The sequence below is a fragment of the Neovison vison genome, chromosome 1 (genome assembly GCF_020171115.1).
Source record: "Neovison vison isolate M4711 chromosome 1, ASM_NN_V1, whole genome shotgun sequence".
NCBI classification, from domain to species: Eukaryota; Metazoa; Chordata; class Mammalia; order Carnivora; family Mustelidae; genus Neogale; species Neogale vison.
Genome location: NC_058091.1, coordinates 289904277 through 289925269, shown reverse-complemented (window position 1 = coordinate 289925269; position 20993 = coordinate 289904277). Strand labels below are relative to the sequence as shown.

The 20993-nt window shown below is 45.6% G+C and overlaps 1 protein-coding gene across 6 annotated transcripts in view; it reads left to right on the top strand.

Annotated features, from left to right (window-relative positions):
- The window catches only part of RAI14 (retinoic acid induced 14), a 140356-nt gene that overhangs the window by 78782 nt on the left and 40581 nt on the right, over nucleotides 1–20993 (top strand). For 3 of the 6 annotated variants that reach the window (XM_044232968.1, XM_044232961.1, XM_044232935.1), the window contains exons 1-2: nucleotides 6223–6342; nucleotides 6474–6604. In XM_044232968.1, coding sequence (XP_044088903.1) covers nucleotides 6289–6342; nucleotides 6474–6604 — 185 coding nt within the window. In that variant the 5' untranslated portion in view covers nucleotides 6223–6288. Of the gene's footprint in view, nucleotides 1–6222; nucleotides 6343–6473; nucleotides 6605–20993 lie in introns of those variants that run through there. The other 3 variants (XM_044232945.1, XM_044232955.1, XM_044232927.1) reach the window with 2 other exon arrangements.

The window sequence follows — 20993 nt, the reverse complement described above, 5'->3', positions numbered from 1 at the left end:
AAAATATTTAGTCCTACAAGGAGAAAGTAAAGAATTCTTTTTGTCTCCTACTCCCTTCCTTCATGCTTCTGTGGGTAGCCTTGGCATAATTTCCACTTGTCCCCAGATTTGGACTAAGAATCAAAGAGCACACTTGAACCTGAGTTCAGGGCGCTGACTGAGATCTTGGGGATCAGAGTCTCCAGGAGGAGGCATGGGTGATTCTCGTGACTGGGAGACAGTGGGTTCACCCCGATGAGTTGATAAGACCTGGCCCGTGGTTATGAAGAGGCTCGGAAAAAGTGTACCTATGATTAAAATATTGGACAATTGGCTTTAGAATATTTAAGGGAGTAGAATAGTTAAGGGAGTTGGATTTATGGCCTATTAAAAAAAAAAAACCCAAAACATAGAATAGTTGTTTGCTAAAGAATGAAACTTTAATAATTGCAAAAAAAGAAAAATTGCGAAGACAAGAGAGATTTAGGTTAAGGAAGAGGACAGTATTCCAGCTAAAATCAGCAACACGTACCGAGCATGTGTTAGGTACCAGAGGGGCAAGAAATAAAGGCTGTTGTCAGTGCCTTCAGGGAGCCAAAGACAGAGAAACAAAAACAAGCAGGCACCGAGCTCCAAAAACAAGCAGGCACCGAGCTCTGGAACAAAGGACACAATATTTCACCGAGTCTAGACTGTGGGCTTCAGGCAGCTGAGTAGGTGGCCCTCTGAGACATCATGGAGGAGAGAAGCAGACAGAGACTACCACCTAAGGCTTGAAGAGCCTGCAGGGCTCCGGGTAGGCTTTAGAAGGAAACCTTTTCATAGGCGGATGGGATGACAGAACATTCTAAAGCAGTGGCATCCGATGTGTTTTCTTGGGAGTCCCCAGTAAAATATATTTTATATAAATATAAAATATTTTATGTCACCACCCAGGATATATACATTATCAAAACTCTCATAAAACATTTAACTTAATTAAATATGATAGCATCTGATGTTTGCTGTTTTTCTCCAAGCTCATTTTTGGTAGATGAGGGATGAACCCGCTTGCAGGTTGATAGCACCATTCTGAGGGTACCAGGAGCCCAGTGTGGATGGAGGCAGAGCTAAGCAGCTCTATGGGAGGCAGTGCCCTTTAAAGGAGGGGATTTCCATGGGAAGCGGTGAGGGGGGGAATGGGATGTTTGTGTGGTGATGGGCTCTAGAAGCCTGTCCCGATTCTAGAGTATGAATGAATTACGTTGGGTTGTTATGGCAAAATTTCCAACTTCACCTATCATATGATCTGCTTCTGACACCAAATGGTTTTCTCTGTACCCACAGCCAATCCTCCAACTCTTTCGGCACCAACAGGGTGTCCCAGCGGTGCACTTCAGTTCTGACACTAATGACGTTACAGTATCGTCAGACCCCAAGTTAAGGGGCTCAGTCCCACAAAATTGCTCCCATTTCAAATACCATTTGCAAGTCCCTGGCCACCTGGACATCTGAACAACTAGCTATAAAGTTGGTGGTGGTGGTGGTGGTGGGGTGTTCCCACAGCCCACTTCTCAGATTTGATCATTTGTGAGATGGCTCACAGAACTCAGGCACTTTGCTTAGTATTACTTAGTTTATTATAAGAATACAAATCAGGAACAGCCAAATGGAAGAAATGCACAGGGCAAGATGGAGATGTGTGTGTGGGTGCGTACATGCAACACTTCTACTCCCTCTCCAGTGCCATCGTCCCCCCAGCGCCCCAATGTGTTCACCAACCTCGAAGTTCAACCCTCTGGCTTCAGAGTGGGTTAAGTCTTTCTGGAGGTTCCATTTTATACTCATAATGGATTAAGTCACTGGCCATTGCTGATTGACTCAGTCTCTAACCTGGAGGTGGAGTTAGGGCTCAGAGTTCTAACCCTCTAATTAAACATGGCTGATCCCCCCCCCCCTCCCCGCCAACCAGTCCCCATCCTGAAGCTATTTAGGGGCTTCCAGCCCCTAATACCATTAGCTCATGTAAGGGGGCTTATTATTAATAACAAAAGATACACTTTGCCCCTATCACTTGGGAAATTCATGGATTTTAGAAGCTCCAGTGCTAGGAACCAGGGGCAGAACCAAATCTATAATTCTCAAATCACAATTTCACAACCTTACTCTGGCCAGCCCTCCTGTGAGATAGTAGATTGGCCAAGGTAACTTTTGATGCTTGGTTTCAGTTTAGTATCACTCAGCAGAGGAATAGAGGGAAGAGAAGAATTTGCTTCTGGATTCTCACAGAGCACGGACACTAAAAGTATTTATTAAACATCTGTTTTATCTCATCTTGTGATGGCCATGGAATTTTTGGTGTGGAATGCAGCACTGGGTAGAATGGTTTTATGGGAGAAAATACAGGGATAATCTCCACGGACGGGTTTAGGAGAAGAAGGTGATAGCACCTTGAAAGCCATGCTTTCTGGAAGAAACATGGTACAGCCCGTGCATATCAGAATGCTTACGAGTATCACTGCTCGCCTGGCCCAGGACTAGAGAGCTCAGTGATGTTAACGTCACCTGCTTGTGAGTGCTGGCTGACAGTCTGGGTAATGTCATTTCAAAATCTGGATTTAGAGAGTAGAGAGAGGTTAGAGAGAGGGTTAGAGAGAGGTTAGAGGACAAGTTGGGATCCTTTTTGCCTCCACTTTTAGCATACTTGGAAAAATTAACAGTAAACTCTTACTTCTTTCTCATTTCCCATCCAGTGGTCTATGTTCTCCCCCAGTTCTTCCTCAGGTTTGCTCCTGCCTTCCTGGTTTGTTTTGAACTGTTCTCTTGGCTCAGACTCTAAGGCCAATATGTATAGCATCCGTTTCCTTCCTGCCACTTACCATGAACCCCATCTGCAGCACAGACAGGTTGAATGGTGGTGTGGATTATTTATTAAATCTTTGTGTGTGGGTAGCCATGTTCTGTCCATCTCATCTGTTCTAACAGACAAGTAACTTTTGGCCTGCAATAAGGAGAAACTAGATAAAAGAGAAGAATTTTAGATCTCAAGGGATGTGCCGTTGACCTTGTCCTCCAGTGGTGGTGGTGGGGGGCATCTTTCTTGCTGTGCCTTCTAGAAACAACTCTCTAAATATCCACATGTAACTAATTTTAGGGAATCCGTAGAACCAGATTTTTCTTTACCCGAGTTGAGTGCCTTAGCAGCACTGAAAAGGAAAATCCTTTCATGTGGCCTTTCTTTGCTTAAGTACTTTTGGTCATATCCTCTGAGGCTTAATATCCTTTTGATCTTCCCAATCCAGTTTTAATTTGGTCAGTTGAAATTAGGGAAGGATTTAAAGACAGCACTAATAATGTGGCTTTGGGATCATGTAGATAGGAACCTTTGGTCCTGAATGTACTTTGATGAATTTTGTTTTGTTTTGTTTTGGCTTGTCAAATGCTGTCTGGGGGAAATAAACTTCAGTCTGTTTCTTGGTGTCAGTCTGTTTCTTGGTGTTTGCTGCATTTTGTTCTTAAGTAAAACTTCGCATTCTAACCAACAAATGCCCGTGCTTGAGGCAGTGTATGTTTTGTTGTTCTTCTGCAGTAGGATGTCTGGTTTATCATTGAAGATAAAACCTAATGTCGTCTCTGTGAGTGTATTGATAGTTGCAGAAGTGTGGATGACATTGGCATAGATGCGTTCTTAACTTATTAAAAAGATTTAGAGAGCTGTCATGTAGAGCTGCGCTGTCCTGTATGATAGCCTCCAGCTACTGGCACTTGAAGTCTAAACTTAACCATTCAGTTCCTTAGATACACAAGTCACATTTCCACTGCTCAGGAGCCGTATGTGGCTAATGTGATATTGACCGTTTGGGCCTGATAATTCTTTGCTGGGGTGGGGTGGGGGGGCCATCCTATGCCATGTGGAATGTTTAGCAGCATCCCTCGCCCCACCTAGTAGAGGCCAGGAGCATCTAGTCACAACAATCAAAAATGTCTGCCCAGATTGCCACATGTCCCCTGAGGAACAAAATCTCTGGGTGAGGATAACTTGCTTATTAGATCATCCAGTACAGATATAAAACATTTCCATGAACCAAGACAATACTGTTCTAGAATAATCTTCAGCAAAGTTTGGTTGGGGGGCATTTATAGATTAAGCAGTTTGAGCTTTAGAGGAATCAGATTAGTCGTCTGGTCCAAAGCCCTGGGAAACTGAGGCACTGAGTGTAAAGTTTCGCAGGTGAGGTAAACACAACACCAGGCAAGGTGAGCTCAAGGCAAGATTTATTTAAGGCACTCTCTGGTGAAGTTTCAGGGCTCGGGAGAAGGGGAGCCAGGAAAGTTGTGCCTGGAGGAGGTGGGCACTCTCGGGCGAGGTTCCACGACTGGGAAAGGGGAAGTTGAGGAAGTTGGCAGGGGTCTTTTATCTGGCCAAGGTAGGGCATGGGCTCACGTCCATATATGGTAGGGTATTTGGTGATTGGAGGGTATGGCGTGGGGGGTCCTGATACTTCTGTTTCTTGCATAGGTACGGGTTACCTATGGAGAATGTGACCTAGGCATACATCCTTTTGGCGGGAGAGTCAAGGGTTAAGGAAAAGGACTGGGGGGATGGAGAGGCTGGACGACTGCGCCCCAGCAGTCATTTCTGTTGTTCCTCCTGCATTCCCGGAGCCCTCCGACCCAACATTGAGAGGTTTGGGGTGACTTAACATCCGTAGCATGGATGTATCAATCTAGACTGCTAGAATTCTAGTTCATGCAGTCTAGAGGACAGACATCTGATTTTCATATCAACCTATTTCCTCATTCCTATGTTCTCGCACTCAGTGGTGGCTCTGGGAAGGACAGAGTCCTGAGAAATGGGAAGGGCCCAGTCCTGAGCCTCAAAACAGATTCCTTACCTTAACCTTGTGCACTTCTATTTTACTCCTCCATGACCTGTGACTTTCTTTAAGGCTGGGGTTGGAGGGGTGTCTGGGACATCTTGTAGACCCACCTTTGCTGTCTCAGAAAGTGGAGCCCTGTTGGGTTTCCCAGTTATATCAGTGCAGAGAGATTGGGAACATGCTGCTTGGGCCATGGAAGGTTGTACTCCTGTAAAATTTCCTTTTTGTTAACTGTTAAATTTCCAGTGTCTCCTCCATTGGCTTCCATGCGGTGGTCCATGGGCAAACTTTTAAATTGAAATGCCTGGAGGTTTTTGATCTTCAGAGGTCATGAGGAAGCAAGAGAGCCCTGCAGAAAGTTCTGGGGAGGGTGAAGGAATCTCCCTAAGGGTGCTGGTATCCACAGCAAGGGGGGCTGGAAAGTAGGCTTAACTAGGAGAGATCTGGAGGGCAGGCCGGCCTGCAGAGTGACCCAGCTGCCCCAGGATGTGCTCCAGGATCTCGTCTCCCTGAATTAATCCTGTAAAGCTCCTGCACCTCCCCATGACTCTTCTTCAGTGACTGATTTTATTCTCTCCTCTGTTTCAAAGGCTTCAGTGGTTCACTGCTTCCTTTTCACATGTGAAACTTCCTGGCCTTCTTCTGCTCAAGGCCCATTTGCTCTTGTATGGAGATCTCCTCTTTTCCTTTGTAAGAGTAAAACCCAGTTTTTATGCACATGAAAGCTTTATTGTTGCTGTGTTTCACAGAATGATTCTGTCTGAGGCTTGGGCTTGGCATTGGTGGAGGCTTTGCTCCAAGCCACTTGATGTTTAAGAAGTCACTCAGGAAGAAGTTTTTTGTTTCTTTTGCTTGTTTGCTTGTTTCTTTCTTTTTTTTTTTTTTTTTTTTTTTTGAAAGATTTTATTTATTTATTTGACAGAGACATCACAAGTAGGCAGGGAGGCAGACAGGGCGGGGGGAAGCAGGCTCCCCGCTGAGCAGAGAGCCCAATGTGGGACTCCATCCCAGGACCCTGAGATCATGACTTGAGCTGAAGGCAGAGACTTAACCCACTGAGGCACCCAGGCACCCTGAAGTTTTGTTTCTGATGATACTTTGTTGAGTTGGTAGCCCGGACAGCTACTTAAAATCATTACACAGCTCAAAAATCAAGGCCCAGGGAACAGGCTAGAAAGAGTGGCAATGAAAGCAGGCGAAGAGCTGTGTGTAAATAAACCCTTGAGTAACCTTGGGCTGTGGGCCGGTTTGGTTCTGTAAGCTGTGGGCCCAGTGAGCTGTGGCCCGGGTCAAAGGCCAGTATCCTGAGGAGCCAGCTGTCAGAGTTTAGCTGCAAACAAGCTAATGTGTAAACTTGCCTAGAGGTCTTTTCGAGTGGCTTCATTTTCCCAGCCTCACTGAGAAGAAGGGGCTTTATTTCAGGGTTTGCTGTCCAGCTGCTGTTCCACTAATGTTTTCCTTTGGGAAACCGGTCTTCTTGAGTGTCTCGCCAGTGAAGGGGAAGGTATCCGATTTGGGGACAGCTTTTGATTTCAGTGACGGGAGGGTGGGGACCGGGAGCTCTGGGGTCCTGCTGGTCAGTGTGACTGCGGCCACTGTTGTTCACGAGCTCTGCGTCTCCCCTTTGCTCCGCAGACCAACGAGTGGAACAAGAATGATGACCGGCTGCTGCAGGCTGTGGAGAATGCGGATCCCGAGAAGGTGGCCTCCCTGCTGGGCAAGAAGGGGGCCAGTGCCACCAAGCACGACAGCGAGGGCAAGACCGCGTAAGCTCAAAAGATTGGTTGCTAGCTGTAGCGATTCTGGCTTCTCGAGAGTGTTCTCTGGAGTCCTGGGGATCCATGAGGGAACTTCACAAATGCCTCGAAGGAGACTTTGTGAAATGACTGTCGTCTCCGGTTCCTACCCCTCATGTTAAAATGTGTAGGAGGATATTTTCAAGTTCCAAATTGCACCCTGGGCTTTACTGTCAATGGCTATGTTTGTTTTCAGGTGTAACCAAAGATTGCACCGGAGACGAAATAGAACCAGATTGCAACCAAATGATATGTGGGGAAGGAATTCTGTCCTACATTAGAAACAGCATAAAAGAGGGTAATTTTTTCATAACCCTCAGGCCTTATTATTTATATTGTTACTTCTTTTAAAACCCCTTCCTTAATGTTGATCAGTGATTACATGAGTTGTGTGAATTTTGCATTATACTTTGCTGTTGCTGGTACTCTTGCCTGCCATAATTAGGATTATAGATTTGATTAAGGGGGGTGTGTGTGTGTGTGTGCGCGCGCACGTGTGTGTTTATCTGTATCCGTGCTTACTCTGGTCATACTGTAGAGAGGTCATTGACTTTGGAGCTAAGCCGACTTCTAATCTGGACTTCGTCACTCATGAGTCGTGTAGTCTTTGAATCTTAATTTATTCAGTTTCAATGGGAGATGATAATATCTAACCACTAGGGTGATTCTGAATATAAAACAAGATCCTGACTTTGGTTAGGAGCCTCCAGAAACAGGTTCTGAGACAAAGATTTGAGTGTGAGCTGTTTCTCTGGCCAGCGCTCCCAGGAGCACACAGGAAAGGCCTGAAAGCTCAATGGTTTGTTACTGACAGGCTCCTGCTATGGGCAGCTGGAACCCCATCCTGCTAAGACCTTTGGGAGTCTCTTTTTAGACTCAGAGGAGGGGTTGGCCTCTGGCCCACAGTTTGTTTTCGTAAATAAAGTTTTTTTTTTTTGGGGGGGGGTCAGTAGAGCCAAATCTATTATGTAGCATTAGCCGTGGCTGCTTCTGCCCTGCAAAGGCAGGTCCAAGGAGTTAAGGCTTACAGACCCCAACATACTGACTCTCTGGCGCCTTGCAGAACTAGTGTTCATACCCCAGGTTCCAGGTATTCCTGAGAGTTACCCAACCCAAGAGGTAAGGAAGCTGGGGTTTCTGTTCCTAATCACTTGTCCCTCCAAGGTGGAGTGTTGCTTCTAGGGCCCATTATGATCGCGAGCGGAACGGGTCCAAGAGATTAGGAAAGGGATACCTCGTAGCTATAGGCACCGTATGTAAAGAGCTGGTGATGGCCCCCAGTAGGAACCTGATCAAGCCAGTTCCCTTTCTTTCTTCTCCTCGATGAGTGGCTTCTCGATCCTGGCAGCTCCTGGCCGAGACTCACGTGGGGTACTTTAAAAACATACTGATGCCACAGGCACTCCAGATGTTCAGAAACATGTCGTCCACGGAGAGGTCCAGGATCAGTATTTTTCAAAGCTCTCTGGCTGAACCAGAGAGCACCATCATCCAGAGACGAGATTGACTCTAGATTGATTGACAGATAGTAAGAATAAAATGCAAATTTTCAGGAGAAGATTGAGCCTCACATTTGAAAATTCTGTCAATGAAACCCTCTTCCTGGAACCCACTGAATCCCCCAGCCTGGACACCAGTTCCGTTGTTGGGGGCAAGGGGAAGAGGGAAGTGTTCTCACTCAGATTGGAGTCTGGTTCCCTAAGAGCCAGGCTCGTGCTCTCCACGGAAGCCCCAGGGTGAGCTCCTCGCTGTCAGCCTGAGTTTGACTTCCCAATTTTGCAGAGGCCTGTGTCTCAGGTGTGGGGCCCAGGGCCATGTCCTGGTGGATTCTGAGGCCAGAGGTAGGGTGGGCCAATGATCCTATTGAATGAGTTGCCTACTCAGCCTTACATAATGCTTTGATCTTAACCCTCTTGCAGTCTAGATTGTAATTTCCTTGACAGAAGGGTCTGTTTACTTTGTAGCTCATCCCTATAGTGACACCATCTAAGCCCCCTGCTCCCCTTACAGATACTCAAAAAAGATTTCTCAAATGTGTTAGTTATCATTTTCCCCCAGGAAGCCCCATTTGGAGTACGGGCTTCTGAGCATCACAGGCAGAGGCCACACTCTTCTGGACTCTTCTTGTCTGCTTCTTTTCCCGCTCGAGCTTCCTGGGCTCCTGCTGATCCCAGCTCCCACAGTCTCCTACATCCCTCCGAGAGAGACGGCAGATAGATGTTTCTGATAGTTTTGTCCAAGACAATACTCACAAAAAAGAAAGTGGAAAATTTAGGTTAGCCGCTTAACCACAAGTGTGATCGCGTTAAAAACTTGTATCTTTTGTTAATAAGATGTTAATTATGGGTCAAGTAGATGGCCAGGTAGTTAATTTCTCTCTCTTGTTGTGGGAAAATATACATAACATCAACCTTACCATCTTAACCATTTTAAAGTACTCATTTCATTGACATTAAGTGCATTCCCAATGTTGCGTGACCATCAACCTTTAGTTCCAGAAATTCTTCATTGTCCCAAGAGGAAACCTTGGGCTCCCGAAGCAGTGACCCTCCTCAGCCTGCCTCCCTTCCCCTGGCAACCACTAATCTTCTTTCTGTCTCTGTGGATTTGCCTATTCCGGAGATTTAATATAAATGGAATCATACTATGGGACCCCTTCGCTGTGGGTTTTTTTGTTTTTTTGTTTTTTTTTATTTTTTTAACCAAGTGTAAGGTTTTCAGAGTTCATCCTTGCTGTAGCACAGATCAGTTCTTCATTCTATTATCTTTTTAAAAGATTTTATTCATTTATTTGAGAGAGAGAGAGAGAGAACAAGCAGGGAGGAGAGGGAGAATAAGGCTCCCTGCTCAGAGCCTGATGTGGGGCCTGATCCAGGACCCCGAGATCATGACCGGAGCTAAAGGCAGATGCCTAATCTGCTGAGCCACCCAGGCACCCCATTCTCTTTTCTTTTAATGACAGCAGTGAGTAGGACAGTTAGACCAAAATCACCCCCTCTGTTTTGCAGATGGTAAAACCAAGGCTCACGGGATCTGCCTCTCCCTGAATTAACTCCAGAACCAGTTCCAAGTTCTACCCTTGCCTTCGTAATTACAAGTCTGCTTTTTTTTTCCTTTTTTTTTTTGCTTTGATGACTTCTGTGTAGAAAGTTAGAGGAACTATTAAAAAAAGGAAGAGAAGGTCTTTCATTATTTTTTCAGTGGAAGATTTTTCATAAATAATCATCTGTTATTTTTCATAAATAATCATCTGTTAACATTTAATTTTTCTGCTTGGCATAGTCCTTATGATGATTAAAGTTGCTAAGTTATAACTGCAAGGGTTGAATTGTCAGAGGCCGCACGGGGTTCAGTCTGTCTCGCTTCATAGTTTCATTCAAACCTGGTAGTTCTGGTATCTGGAAGAAGGGGGCGCTGTGGGGTTGGACACCATGCCTCCTCTCCCTTTGGCGGCATGGAATCATGCCTGGCCCAGAGTTCTGCTGTAACAGGAACCCCAAGCGGTGTTGTTCCCTTGGCTTCTGTCCCCTCACCTCCGGAGGTCTGCACTTCCATATTTGGGTTAGTTGAATCCGTGCATTCCTGCCCGAGTACACCTGTGTCTCCCTCACGTTTGAAGATTTTTCTCGACCTGTGGAGACTTCTCCTTTGTCCTGTCCCGTTCTTGCCACATGCATTGGTTGAGTAGCATGCAGGCTAGTAACTGAGTCCGTGGCAGAGCAAGGGAATGCGTCCCCTCTGCTGAAACTCTTGGCCGCATTGGCCCGGTGGAGTTTGCTGGCTTCGCGTTTGTTTGTGGACATGTATGGAGGGGTTGGCAGCTGTCTCCAAAGGGTAAGGCCAGGCACACACTTGGTTAGGTCCTTGCCTCATTCTCTGCCTACTCCTTTGGGTTTACTCTTTGACTTATCCACCTCCCCACCCAATTATGCTGGAGGCCTCTTTTCTAACAAGCTTTTGTACTAACCCATTTTATAGTTCTGTTGAGGTAATGGATAATGTTTCCCTCTTGCCAGACAACCTTGTCCTGATTTGGGCTTTCCAGGCCCTCCCACTGGCCCTGCCATGACTCCACTTGCCTCCCACTGCCATTACTCTTGTCCTTGGCCTTCTTCTGGAGGCAGGGCTGTTGGCTCCCTGCCCTCCCCTCCTGTTTGCCCAGGTTCGGTGTCCAGTCCAGAAGGCCTCTGCTCTGATGTTCTCAGTCCTTTTAAAATTTTTCTTCTCTCTGAAATCCTGAAATCTTGATTACAGCTTGACTTATTCTACCAAAAAATAAGAACAACAGAAAAGGCTCTAGAGCTTTGAAAAACCCCTTTTGTTGTCTGAAAGGCTTGAATCCCTTATAACAGAGTAAGCTCTCTAAACACAAGAATCTGTCCTGTCAAGAATGATTTTTGTTGTTGTGTTGGGGTCTCCCACAGTTCCCGGCAGAGAAGAGGCATTCAGTCAATATTTGTGGAATGTCTTTTTAGCATGACACTTATTGAGAAAACACTCTTTGTTAGTAATACCTCATGGATAAATTGATTAGGAGTAGATTAACTTGGGGTTCAAGAAGGAAAGAATTATTCTGGTGGACAGCAGAACCTGAAGCTGCCCTTCTCCCTGCTTCCAGTGTTGAAAGAGAGAAATACTCAGCCTTTACTACCTAGAGAACCAGCTAACCCTGGGAAATAATGAGGTGGCAACGGCCGCCATCTTGGTGGACATTCTCCAGAAGCCTCCATAACCCAAAGTCAATGACCAGAAGGGTGGTTTGGTAATTCTTCAGACTTTGAGTTTCTTTCTGCCACATTTCCTTTAGGGAAAGCGAAGAAACTTTGTCTGGAAATTTTTTGCCTCTAAAACTGATCAGAGAGGGGTTTAAAAAAAAAAAAAAAGCAATCGAATGACTGGAATTCATTTAGGAATAAGTAAAAGAAGGGTGCTGTTTGGGGTCAGAAGAGAACACAATAGAGCAAGGCAGAGAATTATAGCTGCAGCCTGTGTTTATGGGGCCAGGGCTTGGCTTCCCTGACCCATCTGTTCTCTCTCCATGGTGGAGGTGAGGAAGTGGCAGGATATCATTGCCCTAAAAACTCTTACCATAGAGCAGCCTAATTGCTTCAAGATGCTTTCCCCCACATTTAGATATGCATTTAATTAAAGTTATGTATGTTTGCCTTAGGAACAACCAGACTAAATAAAATCACTGCTGGGACTATGGTATTTGAAGAAATACCACCCAGGCATGTGTGTATAGACATATATAGGGTGAGGATACGTGGTCCACATTTCAGAAACCTGATCTTTTTGTTTTGAAAGCAAAAACTTGTGCTTGTGTTTTTAGATGACTCCATGGAGCTTAAAAATAGGGGAGGTAGTCTTTGAATTCAAATCAGGACAATAAAGGGCTTCTCTGTCTGGAGGCTAGTTGCACTCTTTTCCTGTTTTCTCAGAGTAGGGATACAGCAGTTCAGTCATAGACAGCAAATCACGCTGTCTGGGCTGCCTTCTTCAGCTCTCACAGAGGGCCACCAAACTCATTTACCTAAAACTGCTACATACTTGGTGCCTAACTGCAGCCTCCTTCCCTGGGAAGTTGCCTTCCGGGCAAAGTCACCCTAGATCGTTCATAAAACCTATTGGTATCTGACAGAGGGATAAACTGAAGGGTTTAATCGCTCTATTGCATATCCACTTTGCTTCGGGCCACATAGATTTTTGAAGGTGATAAAACTTCTGTTCCTACCTGCCACTGTGCCCAAATGTTTGTTCAATTAACCTACCAGTTGGGAGGTACCTACTCCCTTTCCTGCATGTTCCAAACTCTTGTAAGCATACACAAAAGAAGGAAGAAAAATCACCTTAGCCCACAAAATACGTCGCATCTACGAGAAGATAAGACACAAGTGTTAGAGAAGACAAGACGAGTGAAAACGTGGGACGATGATTAGGTGTCGAACCACAAAATACTAACTGCAAGGGGTTCCATCTGGGGAGAGCCAGTGCCTCACCGCAGTAGCCCAGACACGTTTCCTGCCTGAGGTGCGAGGTCAGGTGGCCTTGAGAAGTGGACGAGGCGGGCTGCGGTGGGTATGGGGTCAAGGAGGACAGTGTAGGTGTTGATCATAGCGTGAATAGAGCCTTTCCCACATTGCAAAGGAAAGCAGTGACACCACAATTACGGTTTCTTTCCCTTCTCTAAGAGCTTATTGGAGTTTCAGTGCCATCAGAATCACGAGGACAGCTTTGAAAATGCTGATGTCGCCCTCAGACACACCTATTTGAGAGGTGGGGGGTTCCGAAGGTGTGGAGTTTTTTAAGGCACCCAGGTGACTGAGAACTCCTGTTTTAACATTCCACACTGAGACCCTAGGTTCCATAGCCCCAGCTTCCTGCCAGGCTTTACCCAGTGGTGGGTTCCAGGTGGGCTGGGGAAGGCCCAGGGAGCCATGGTGATCCCTACCCCACCTCCCACTCCCAGCAGGCACACGGGTACATATATGTATACGTAAGGCTTGTGTACAAAACAAAATGACAAATTTGAACTTAAGGTCAATTATGTTAAAGTAACATAAGACACCGGGTTTTTTTTTTTTTTTTAAGAACAAGTTGAGTAGTTTTATTTTTATTTTTTTTTAAAGATTTTATTTATTTATTTGACAGAGAGAGATCACAAGTAGGCAGAGAGGCAGGCAGGGAAAGAGAGAGAGGAGGAAGCAGGCTCCCTGCTGAGCAGACAGCAGGGAGCCTGATGCGGAACTCAATCCCAGGACCCTGAGATCATGACCTGAGCCGAAGGCAGTGGCTTAACCCACTGAGCCACCCAGGCGCCCCAAGACACCGGGTTTTTAAAGAGAAATAGTATATTTTATATTAAAGCTGAGCAGATCTTAGTGCAAAATTGTGCTTTGGAAGGAAGACTTGAAACTACAGTAGTGCGAATTGATGAGAGCAGACTTGGAAATTAAGAATTACATCGATAGGGGTGCCAGGCAGGCTCAGTTGGCGGAGCATGTGATGTCAGGGTTTGGAGGTCGGGCCCCAAGCGGGGTGTAGAGATTGCTTAAAAATCTTAAAAAAAAAAAGACCTCCAACGTTGATCAGGTATGGGTAGGATCACAGGATTTTTCAGTTTAAACCTTTCCGAAGCTGGGTTAAGGATATTGAGAGTGAAGGACTTCAGACACACAAATGGGTCATTGTGGCTCAAGGTTGAGGGAGTCTGGCTTTTACCCTTCCCTCCATTTCTCCAGCCATATCCTCCTCCGGCTGGATGACCCCCACATTCAGAGGTCAGGAGAGCCTGGGAAATGTGGTTCTGTGTGATAGAGAGCAGAGCAGGGGCGGATGGGCATGGATCTCAGTGTGTGCAGTGACTTCTGCTCCTTCTAAACCCGAGAAAAAAAAGAGAGAGAGAGAGAGAGAGAGAGAGAGAGAGAGGTGGTGTTGGGGGGCCCTCCTGGAGCAGGAGGTTCTCATGCTGACAGCCAGGCACCTTACAGTCGGAGGCCTGTAAGATCCCTTGGCAAGTGCCCGGCCTTGAGAAACACTTACTTGCACTTTCTCACCTGGGGCCCTGAAATTCGCACTTTCCAAATCCCTCCCCGCAACCACCACTCATCCACCAAGCCTTGGTACCATTCAAGGCCCAGTTTTATGAAGCCTTTCCTAATTTCCAAAGTGGCTGAGCTTGCTCTCACTGTTGCCCTCTTAAACCTCCAGGGATATGACGGGTCTTGGTTACCTCTGTACATATCTTATCCCTGTTGTTAGACTATCAGGGTTAGAGCCCAATCTTATCCAGTTAATAAGAAAGGAGATGTTATTAACCATGTTAATATTGCAAGTCTCACCGCCCGGCTAGGGACTTTTCTGTGTGTCATTCTTTCAAAAAACTGTTCATTCCTTCACCCATTTTAAAGACCCTGTCAGTTTCCCATAGGTTTTTCTTGTACGATGCTCTCAGTCACCCGGGTGTACTTTATGAGCAGAGAGTGTGGGTCAGAAAGCTTTGGGAATTAGTGCAAATCACCCCCATTCTAGGCTCTAGGTTCTAGAGTCTGGGGGTCTTTCATGAATGTAAGAGACAAATCATTGTCCTAATGGAGATTTCATAATGCCCAAGTGCTATTTCCAGACCACATTTATGAAACCAAACAATCCTGCAGGAAAAGAACCAATGCCCAGCTTAAATGTCATGGAGTTTCTTAGCTCTGAGTTTGTGGTCTTTCATCTCAGTACCGCCCCCGCCCCAACCACCCCGTGCCTCTCTGCCTTGTCCCCAGGAGAGCTCTGTCCCTGAAGCCCCACTGCTGATTCCGTTTGCACATGGTAAGCACTTAAAGGACAGTAATCCTATTTTTACACCCTTTATTTTCTTGATGCCAATCACCTTTTATTATATCTATCTGAAACATCGAGCGGGAGAAGGCAGCCAGTGTTTGCTTTCCTCAAACTTTTTGCCACATCAGTTGCTAACAGAGGCAGTGAGCAGGTTCCTGCGGGAGCTGCTTCTGAAATGGCTGGGAGCCACATGGCGGCACTCCCCTGCCTGCAGGCATTTGTCTCTGTTGCCTGTAGAGTTGATCTCTGGGATTGGGTAGAATTCTGATTTTCAAGGCTTTTATAACTAGATGCTCTTAGATAGTCCTGCCTTCCTAACCCTCACATTATAATCTGAAATGGAGATCCAGATCTTGTAGGATTAAGGATTATCCCCCCGTAGTACCTAGTGTGAGTTAAGTCTCGTTTGATCATAGGGACCAGATGAGTAAACAGAGGCCAGTGAATTTGAGTCCGTTCACTGTGCCATATTTGAGAGTGGCAGAGTAGAGACCCAAACCAAAGAACACTGACTTTGAGTTCACACTTCTTCCTGTCATGCAGATGTCTAAAAATGGAATATGTCTCAGAATCACCTGGGAAGAACTTCTTGAAACATACCGCTGCCTCCACCCCAGGGTCTGGACAGGATCCTAAGAATCTGTATTTCTAACAAATACATCAGGCGATGTGATCCTGCTGTTCTGCGGACCACGCTTTGAGAATCACAGTATGATACCATGGGAGACAAAATCAAACTTCTCATAACCCAAGTTTTGAGATTACAACCTGAGAAAAACACTGTCATGCCAGTTTATGTGTGTGCCTTGGTTTAAGGAAGCACAGCAACTTCAGACTGGAAAAGCAAATTCAAAACTAAAGGTTTGCATTATCAAAAAAAAAAAAAATCACATCCACGTGCCATGAAAATTGCAACAGGCAAGACAAAGTCTGTGCCTGCGTGGAAGGTGCGGTCAGCTGGGGCAGATGAGGCGTGCTTCTTTAATGTAATACCAGGTGCGCGGAAGGGAATGAAGGGGCCAGAGGCCACATTGAATCAACTTGGAAAAGGAGGACCTCTTTGAGCAGATCCCTTCCCCAGAGCACATTGCTGAGTGGAATCAGAGGTCAGGCCATGCACTTACCTGGAACTGGTGTTCCGGGGGCGGGAACAGGAAGGTGCAAAGGCCCTGAGTTGGGAGAGCATTTGATGGGCCCAGTAAACAGGGGGAGAGCTACAAGGTGAGGTCAGAGTGGAAGCCAGGCCCCCTCAGGTAAAACCTGGAGGATCAGGGGAAGGACTTGGGATGACATCCTTATTCTGAATAACTTAGCTTCCTTGATTTAATATGACTTAATATCCTTTCTTCTCCCTCCAGAAATAGGTCTCACCAAAAGAACACAATTAAAGGATAGGTGATTTTTAGGTGTTTGGGAGATTCTGAAGCGCTCTAGGGTGATGGAAAGCTGGTTATTATTGGCATGAAATGTTTCTGAACCTCATTGACCATAGTAACTCCTCTCTGGAAAATAAGGGGTTTTTTTTTGGTTGGTTTGTTTCTTTTTTTATTATGTTCAGTTAGCCACTGTATGTGTTCAGTGATTCATTAGCTGCACATAACACCCAGTGCTCATCACATCATGTGCCCTCCTCAATACCCATCACCCTGTTTCCCCCCATCCCCACAAAACCAGTTTGTTTCCGAGGGTCCATAATCTCTCATGGTTCGTCTCCCTCTCTGATTTCTCCCCCTTCAGATTTTCCTCCCTTCCTTATGGTCCTCTGTGCTATTCCTTACATTCCACGTATCAGTGAAACCATCTGCTAATCGTCTTTCTCTGCTTGACTTATTTCACTCAGCATAACCCCCTCCAGTTCCATCCATATCAGTGCACATGGCGGGTATTCATCCTTTCTGATGGCTGCGTAATATTCCATTGTATATATGGACCACATGGAAATAAAGGGTTTTAAAAGGAAAGAAGGAGATGTGGGTTTATTCCAGAGAAACTGCTCTTCGAGCCAGGGCTGAGAATTCAAGTCCTGCTCTTTTATATATTTTTACTAACCTCTCTGAGCCTCAGTGTCATCATCTGGGAAATGAGGATGTTGGATCAGCCTATCCTTTTGGAACCTCTTAACCCTCTGGGACTCTGGGTGTGGCTCGTGCCGGTACCGTTTGCTGTGTGGTTATTTCTTTGTGTGGGCATGAGGGTTTGCTTGACTTGAGGAGTGAGAGTTGGTTGCAGAGGCAGTGGGAGGGGTGGGAGGGCTGAATGAGGTGGCCAGCCTGTTGCATTCTTTTTTTTTTTTTTTTAAAGATTTTATTTATTTATTTGACACTCAGAGATCACATGTAGGCAGAGAGGCAGGCAGAGAGAGAGGAAGGGAAGCAGGCTTCCTGCTGAGCAGAGAGCCTGATGTGGGGCTCTATCCCAGGACCCTGGGATCATGACCTGAGCTGAAGGCAGAGAGGCTTTAATCCACTGAGCCACCCAGGTGCCCCAGCCTGTTGCATTCTTGACCTGACTGTCAGCCCCTTTGGGACTGGGAGCTGGGGTTGCAGTGAAGGGCAGCAGTTGGGTTTGAGAGAAGTTTCTATGAATGAGTACACTGAAAAAAATTGGAGTTGTTCTAAAAGGAGGCTTGTGAGTTTGTATTTCCTCCAAATATATGTTTCAGCTGGCAGTCAGAAACCAGAAGAATTGTTTATTACTCTGGAAGATAGAAGGAACTTTCTAGGCCATCACTCATGGGCTTCTGAAGAGCAACAACTCAAATTCTCTTCGGGTTAAGAGCCTGGAGAAATATTTCAGTCTTGTTCCGAGGCATTTATTTATTTCGGGAAGGTTTGCACAACTCGCTGAGTGCTTTTGTAGGAAATGGAAGCTCCGTGGCGGGCTCTGTTTGCTTCAGCTCTGAGACTGCATTCCCAGCACGCGCAACCCGAATCTGCCCCACTGAGGAGACTGTATTTGCTTTTTTGATCAAATACTTCTTTTTTTCTTTTTTTAAAGGATCAACATTGCTTTTCATTATTTTTACATTTTCATTTATGTATTTATTTTTTTAAAGATTTTATTTATTTATTTGACAGACAGAGATCACAGGTGGACAGAGAGGCAGGCAGAGAGAGAGGGGGTTCCCCGCTGAGCAGAGAGCCCGATGCGGGGCTCGATCCCAGGACTCTGAGATCAGACCTGAGCCGAAGGCAGAGGCTTAACCCATTGAGCCACCCAGGCGCCCCACAACATTGTTTTTTTAAAGAGCAGTGTTTACAAATTGCAGTATTTCCCACATTGCCCGTGATTTAACATGGTGGGATTACCCCACACGGTGATACCGTGCCGGCCGTCGGGGCAGAATGCCTCGGTTAGTTCCCGTGCTTCGTAGTGCTGGGACTTGGGGCAAGTTACCAAACTCCTCTGTGCTAACGTTTCCAAGTCCTTCTTGGGAGAAATGGGGATAACGTTATCCTTCCCTTGGGCTGGCTGAGGGATGTTAAAGCAGAACTCATTGTGGAGGCCAGGGTGCCCCAGGTGGGGCAGAGAGAAAGAGAGATCGGGAGTCACAAAACTCATAAGCACAGAAACCTTGGGAATTTTCCAAGTGACAAATGCAGAGAAATTCCTGGTATCAGTAAGCAGCAAAGGGATCAAAGTGGTATTATTTAAATCTTCAGGCTGCTCTGTGTGTGCTGCTTTCAGTTACTTCTCTGTGCAATGGCCCAGCGGAGTTGTAGAAGCAACGCTGAACATTCCCTATTATAATGAAACTTAAAAGAGTGTAGATTCCTTTTTTTTGTGGAACATACCCCACAAGATTGGTTTTAAGCCCAAGGGGATTGTGCCTTCCCAAGAGCTTTGAAACAACGGGCAATGTGGCAAAAATGGTAGTGTGAGGTTCTTAATTCGTCCTCCACTGGGAGTGGGGGTTCTCCAACTTGAATGTGCAGGTGGATCAGCTGGCAAGTTGTAAAACACGGCTCTGGATTCAGGAGACGTGGCATGGGGACTGAGAGCCTACATTTCTTTTTTTTTTTTTTTAAAGATTTTATTTATTTATTTGACAGAGAGAGATCACAAGTAGGTAGAGAAGCAGGCATAGAGAGAGAGAGAGAGAGAGAGAGGAGGAAGCAGGCTCCCTGCTGAGCAGAGAGCCCGATGCGGGACTTGATCCCAGGACCCTGAGATCATGACCTGAGCCGAAGGCAGCGGCTTAACCCACTGAGCCACCCAGGCGCTCCCCTACATTTCTAATGAGATCCTGGTCTGTGAACGTGACTCTGAGTAGCTCAGACTTGGGCTCTTAGAGAGCCTACCCTGCTGTGTCCCTGGGCAGTGATGAGTGTCCCTGTCACCGGGCTGAGAGGGGTGGGGGTCAGAGGAGCAGGTAGAAAACTTTTATACCCTTCCTTCCTCTTTCACTGAATTCTTGACCGGTCTGAAGAGAGAAACAAGCCAATAAAATCTCTCTCCTAGGATATATAGACCCTTGAATGACGTTTCTTGTCTTCAAAAAGAAAGACCACACCTGTTTTTAATGAGGAGTAAAAGTCCACGTGGAGATAATGCCAAAGGATATTCTGAATTTGTTCTGCATTTACTCTTTTATATTCCTCTAAGGGGAAATTTCAGCTGATAATTAACTGAAATAACTACTTCAAAGGGTTCATTAAGAAAGACTTAAACATTGCTTCTCTGGAAAATTTAGGTTGTAATTAAATTCCCATCTCTTAAAATTTGCCAGGCAATAGCAAGTCTTGGCTGGAATGCAGAAAGATTGGAGTCCTCCTGTATCGTTGCTGGCATTGTGAAATGGTGTTTCTGCTTTACAAACTAGTCAGGGGCTTCTCAGTTCAGTGCGGGCGCCACAGGGCCAGCAGTTCCACTCCGAGGTATATACCCATAGAATTAAAAACTGGTGTCCACACAAATGCTTGCACAAGAAAGCTCTAGACGTACGGATACATCGTAAACGACAAGTAGAAACAACCTAAATGTCCATAACCATCAAATCGATAAAGAAAATATGACCTGTCCATACAATGGAATATTTTTAAGAAAGGGATGAAGTAGAGATACATGCTACAACATGGATGAGCCTCGAAAACATGCCAAACACAAAACAAGCCAGACATAAAAGGGCACCTATTGTATATGATTCTGTCTTGGTGAAATGTCCAGAACAGGCAGATCCATTGAGCCAGAATGTAGCTTAGTGATTGCCAGGCTTGGGGGGACATGGGAACAGGAAGTGACTCCTAATGGGCATATGGATTTGTTTAGGGCAGTGAGAATGTTCTGGAATTAGATAGTAATGATGGTTGCACAACTCTGTGAATATACCGCAAACAACTGAATTGCACATTCTAAAATGGTGAATTTTATGATACATGAATTATAGCTCAATAAAAAGATCAAAAGCGACTCATGTTGCTTTCTCCGTCTTTAATTTGTTTTAATAGAATTATATTTTAGCATTATACATTTTTTTTTTATGGTTTATCAGAGTTTCTCAACCTGGGCCCTGTCAACATTTTGACATATTGACATTATTGGCATTTTGGACTAGATAATTGTCTTTGGGAGCTGTCCTGTGCATCGTAGGAGGTTTCGCAGCATCTCTGGCCTTTACATATCAGATGCCAGTAGAATACGCCCACCACCTACCACCCACCCCAGGAATGATCAAAAATATCTCCAGACGTTGCCTGATGTCCCTTCGGTAGGGCAGAGTCACCCCCAGTAAGAACCACTGGTTTCTCTTTAGAGATCCATGAGGGCTTTGTTTATTTGCCATGTGTTTCTCGTGCTCAGCACACTGTCTGGCACATAAATACCTTGGTATCGTAGTATAAATATATGAGTGAGTTGATTTATTTAGCTATAGCAGTACTTACAAAAATATACAACTCTGGAAATATGAAAACTGTCTGATACTTGGGTTAGCTCCAAGGCCTGAGAATTAACTTTGTCGAGACTGTTTTGGCGTTAGAGGGTGGCATTTATCACCTATACTACTTTGCCTCCTCCAACCTCCCCCAGA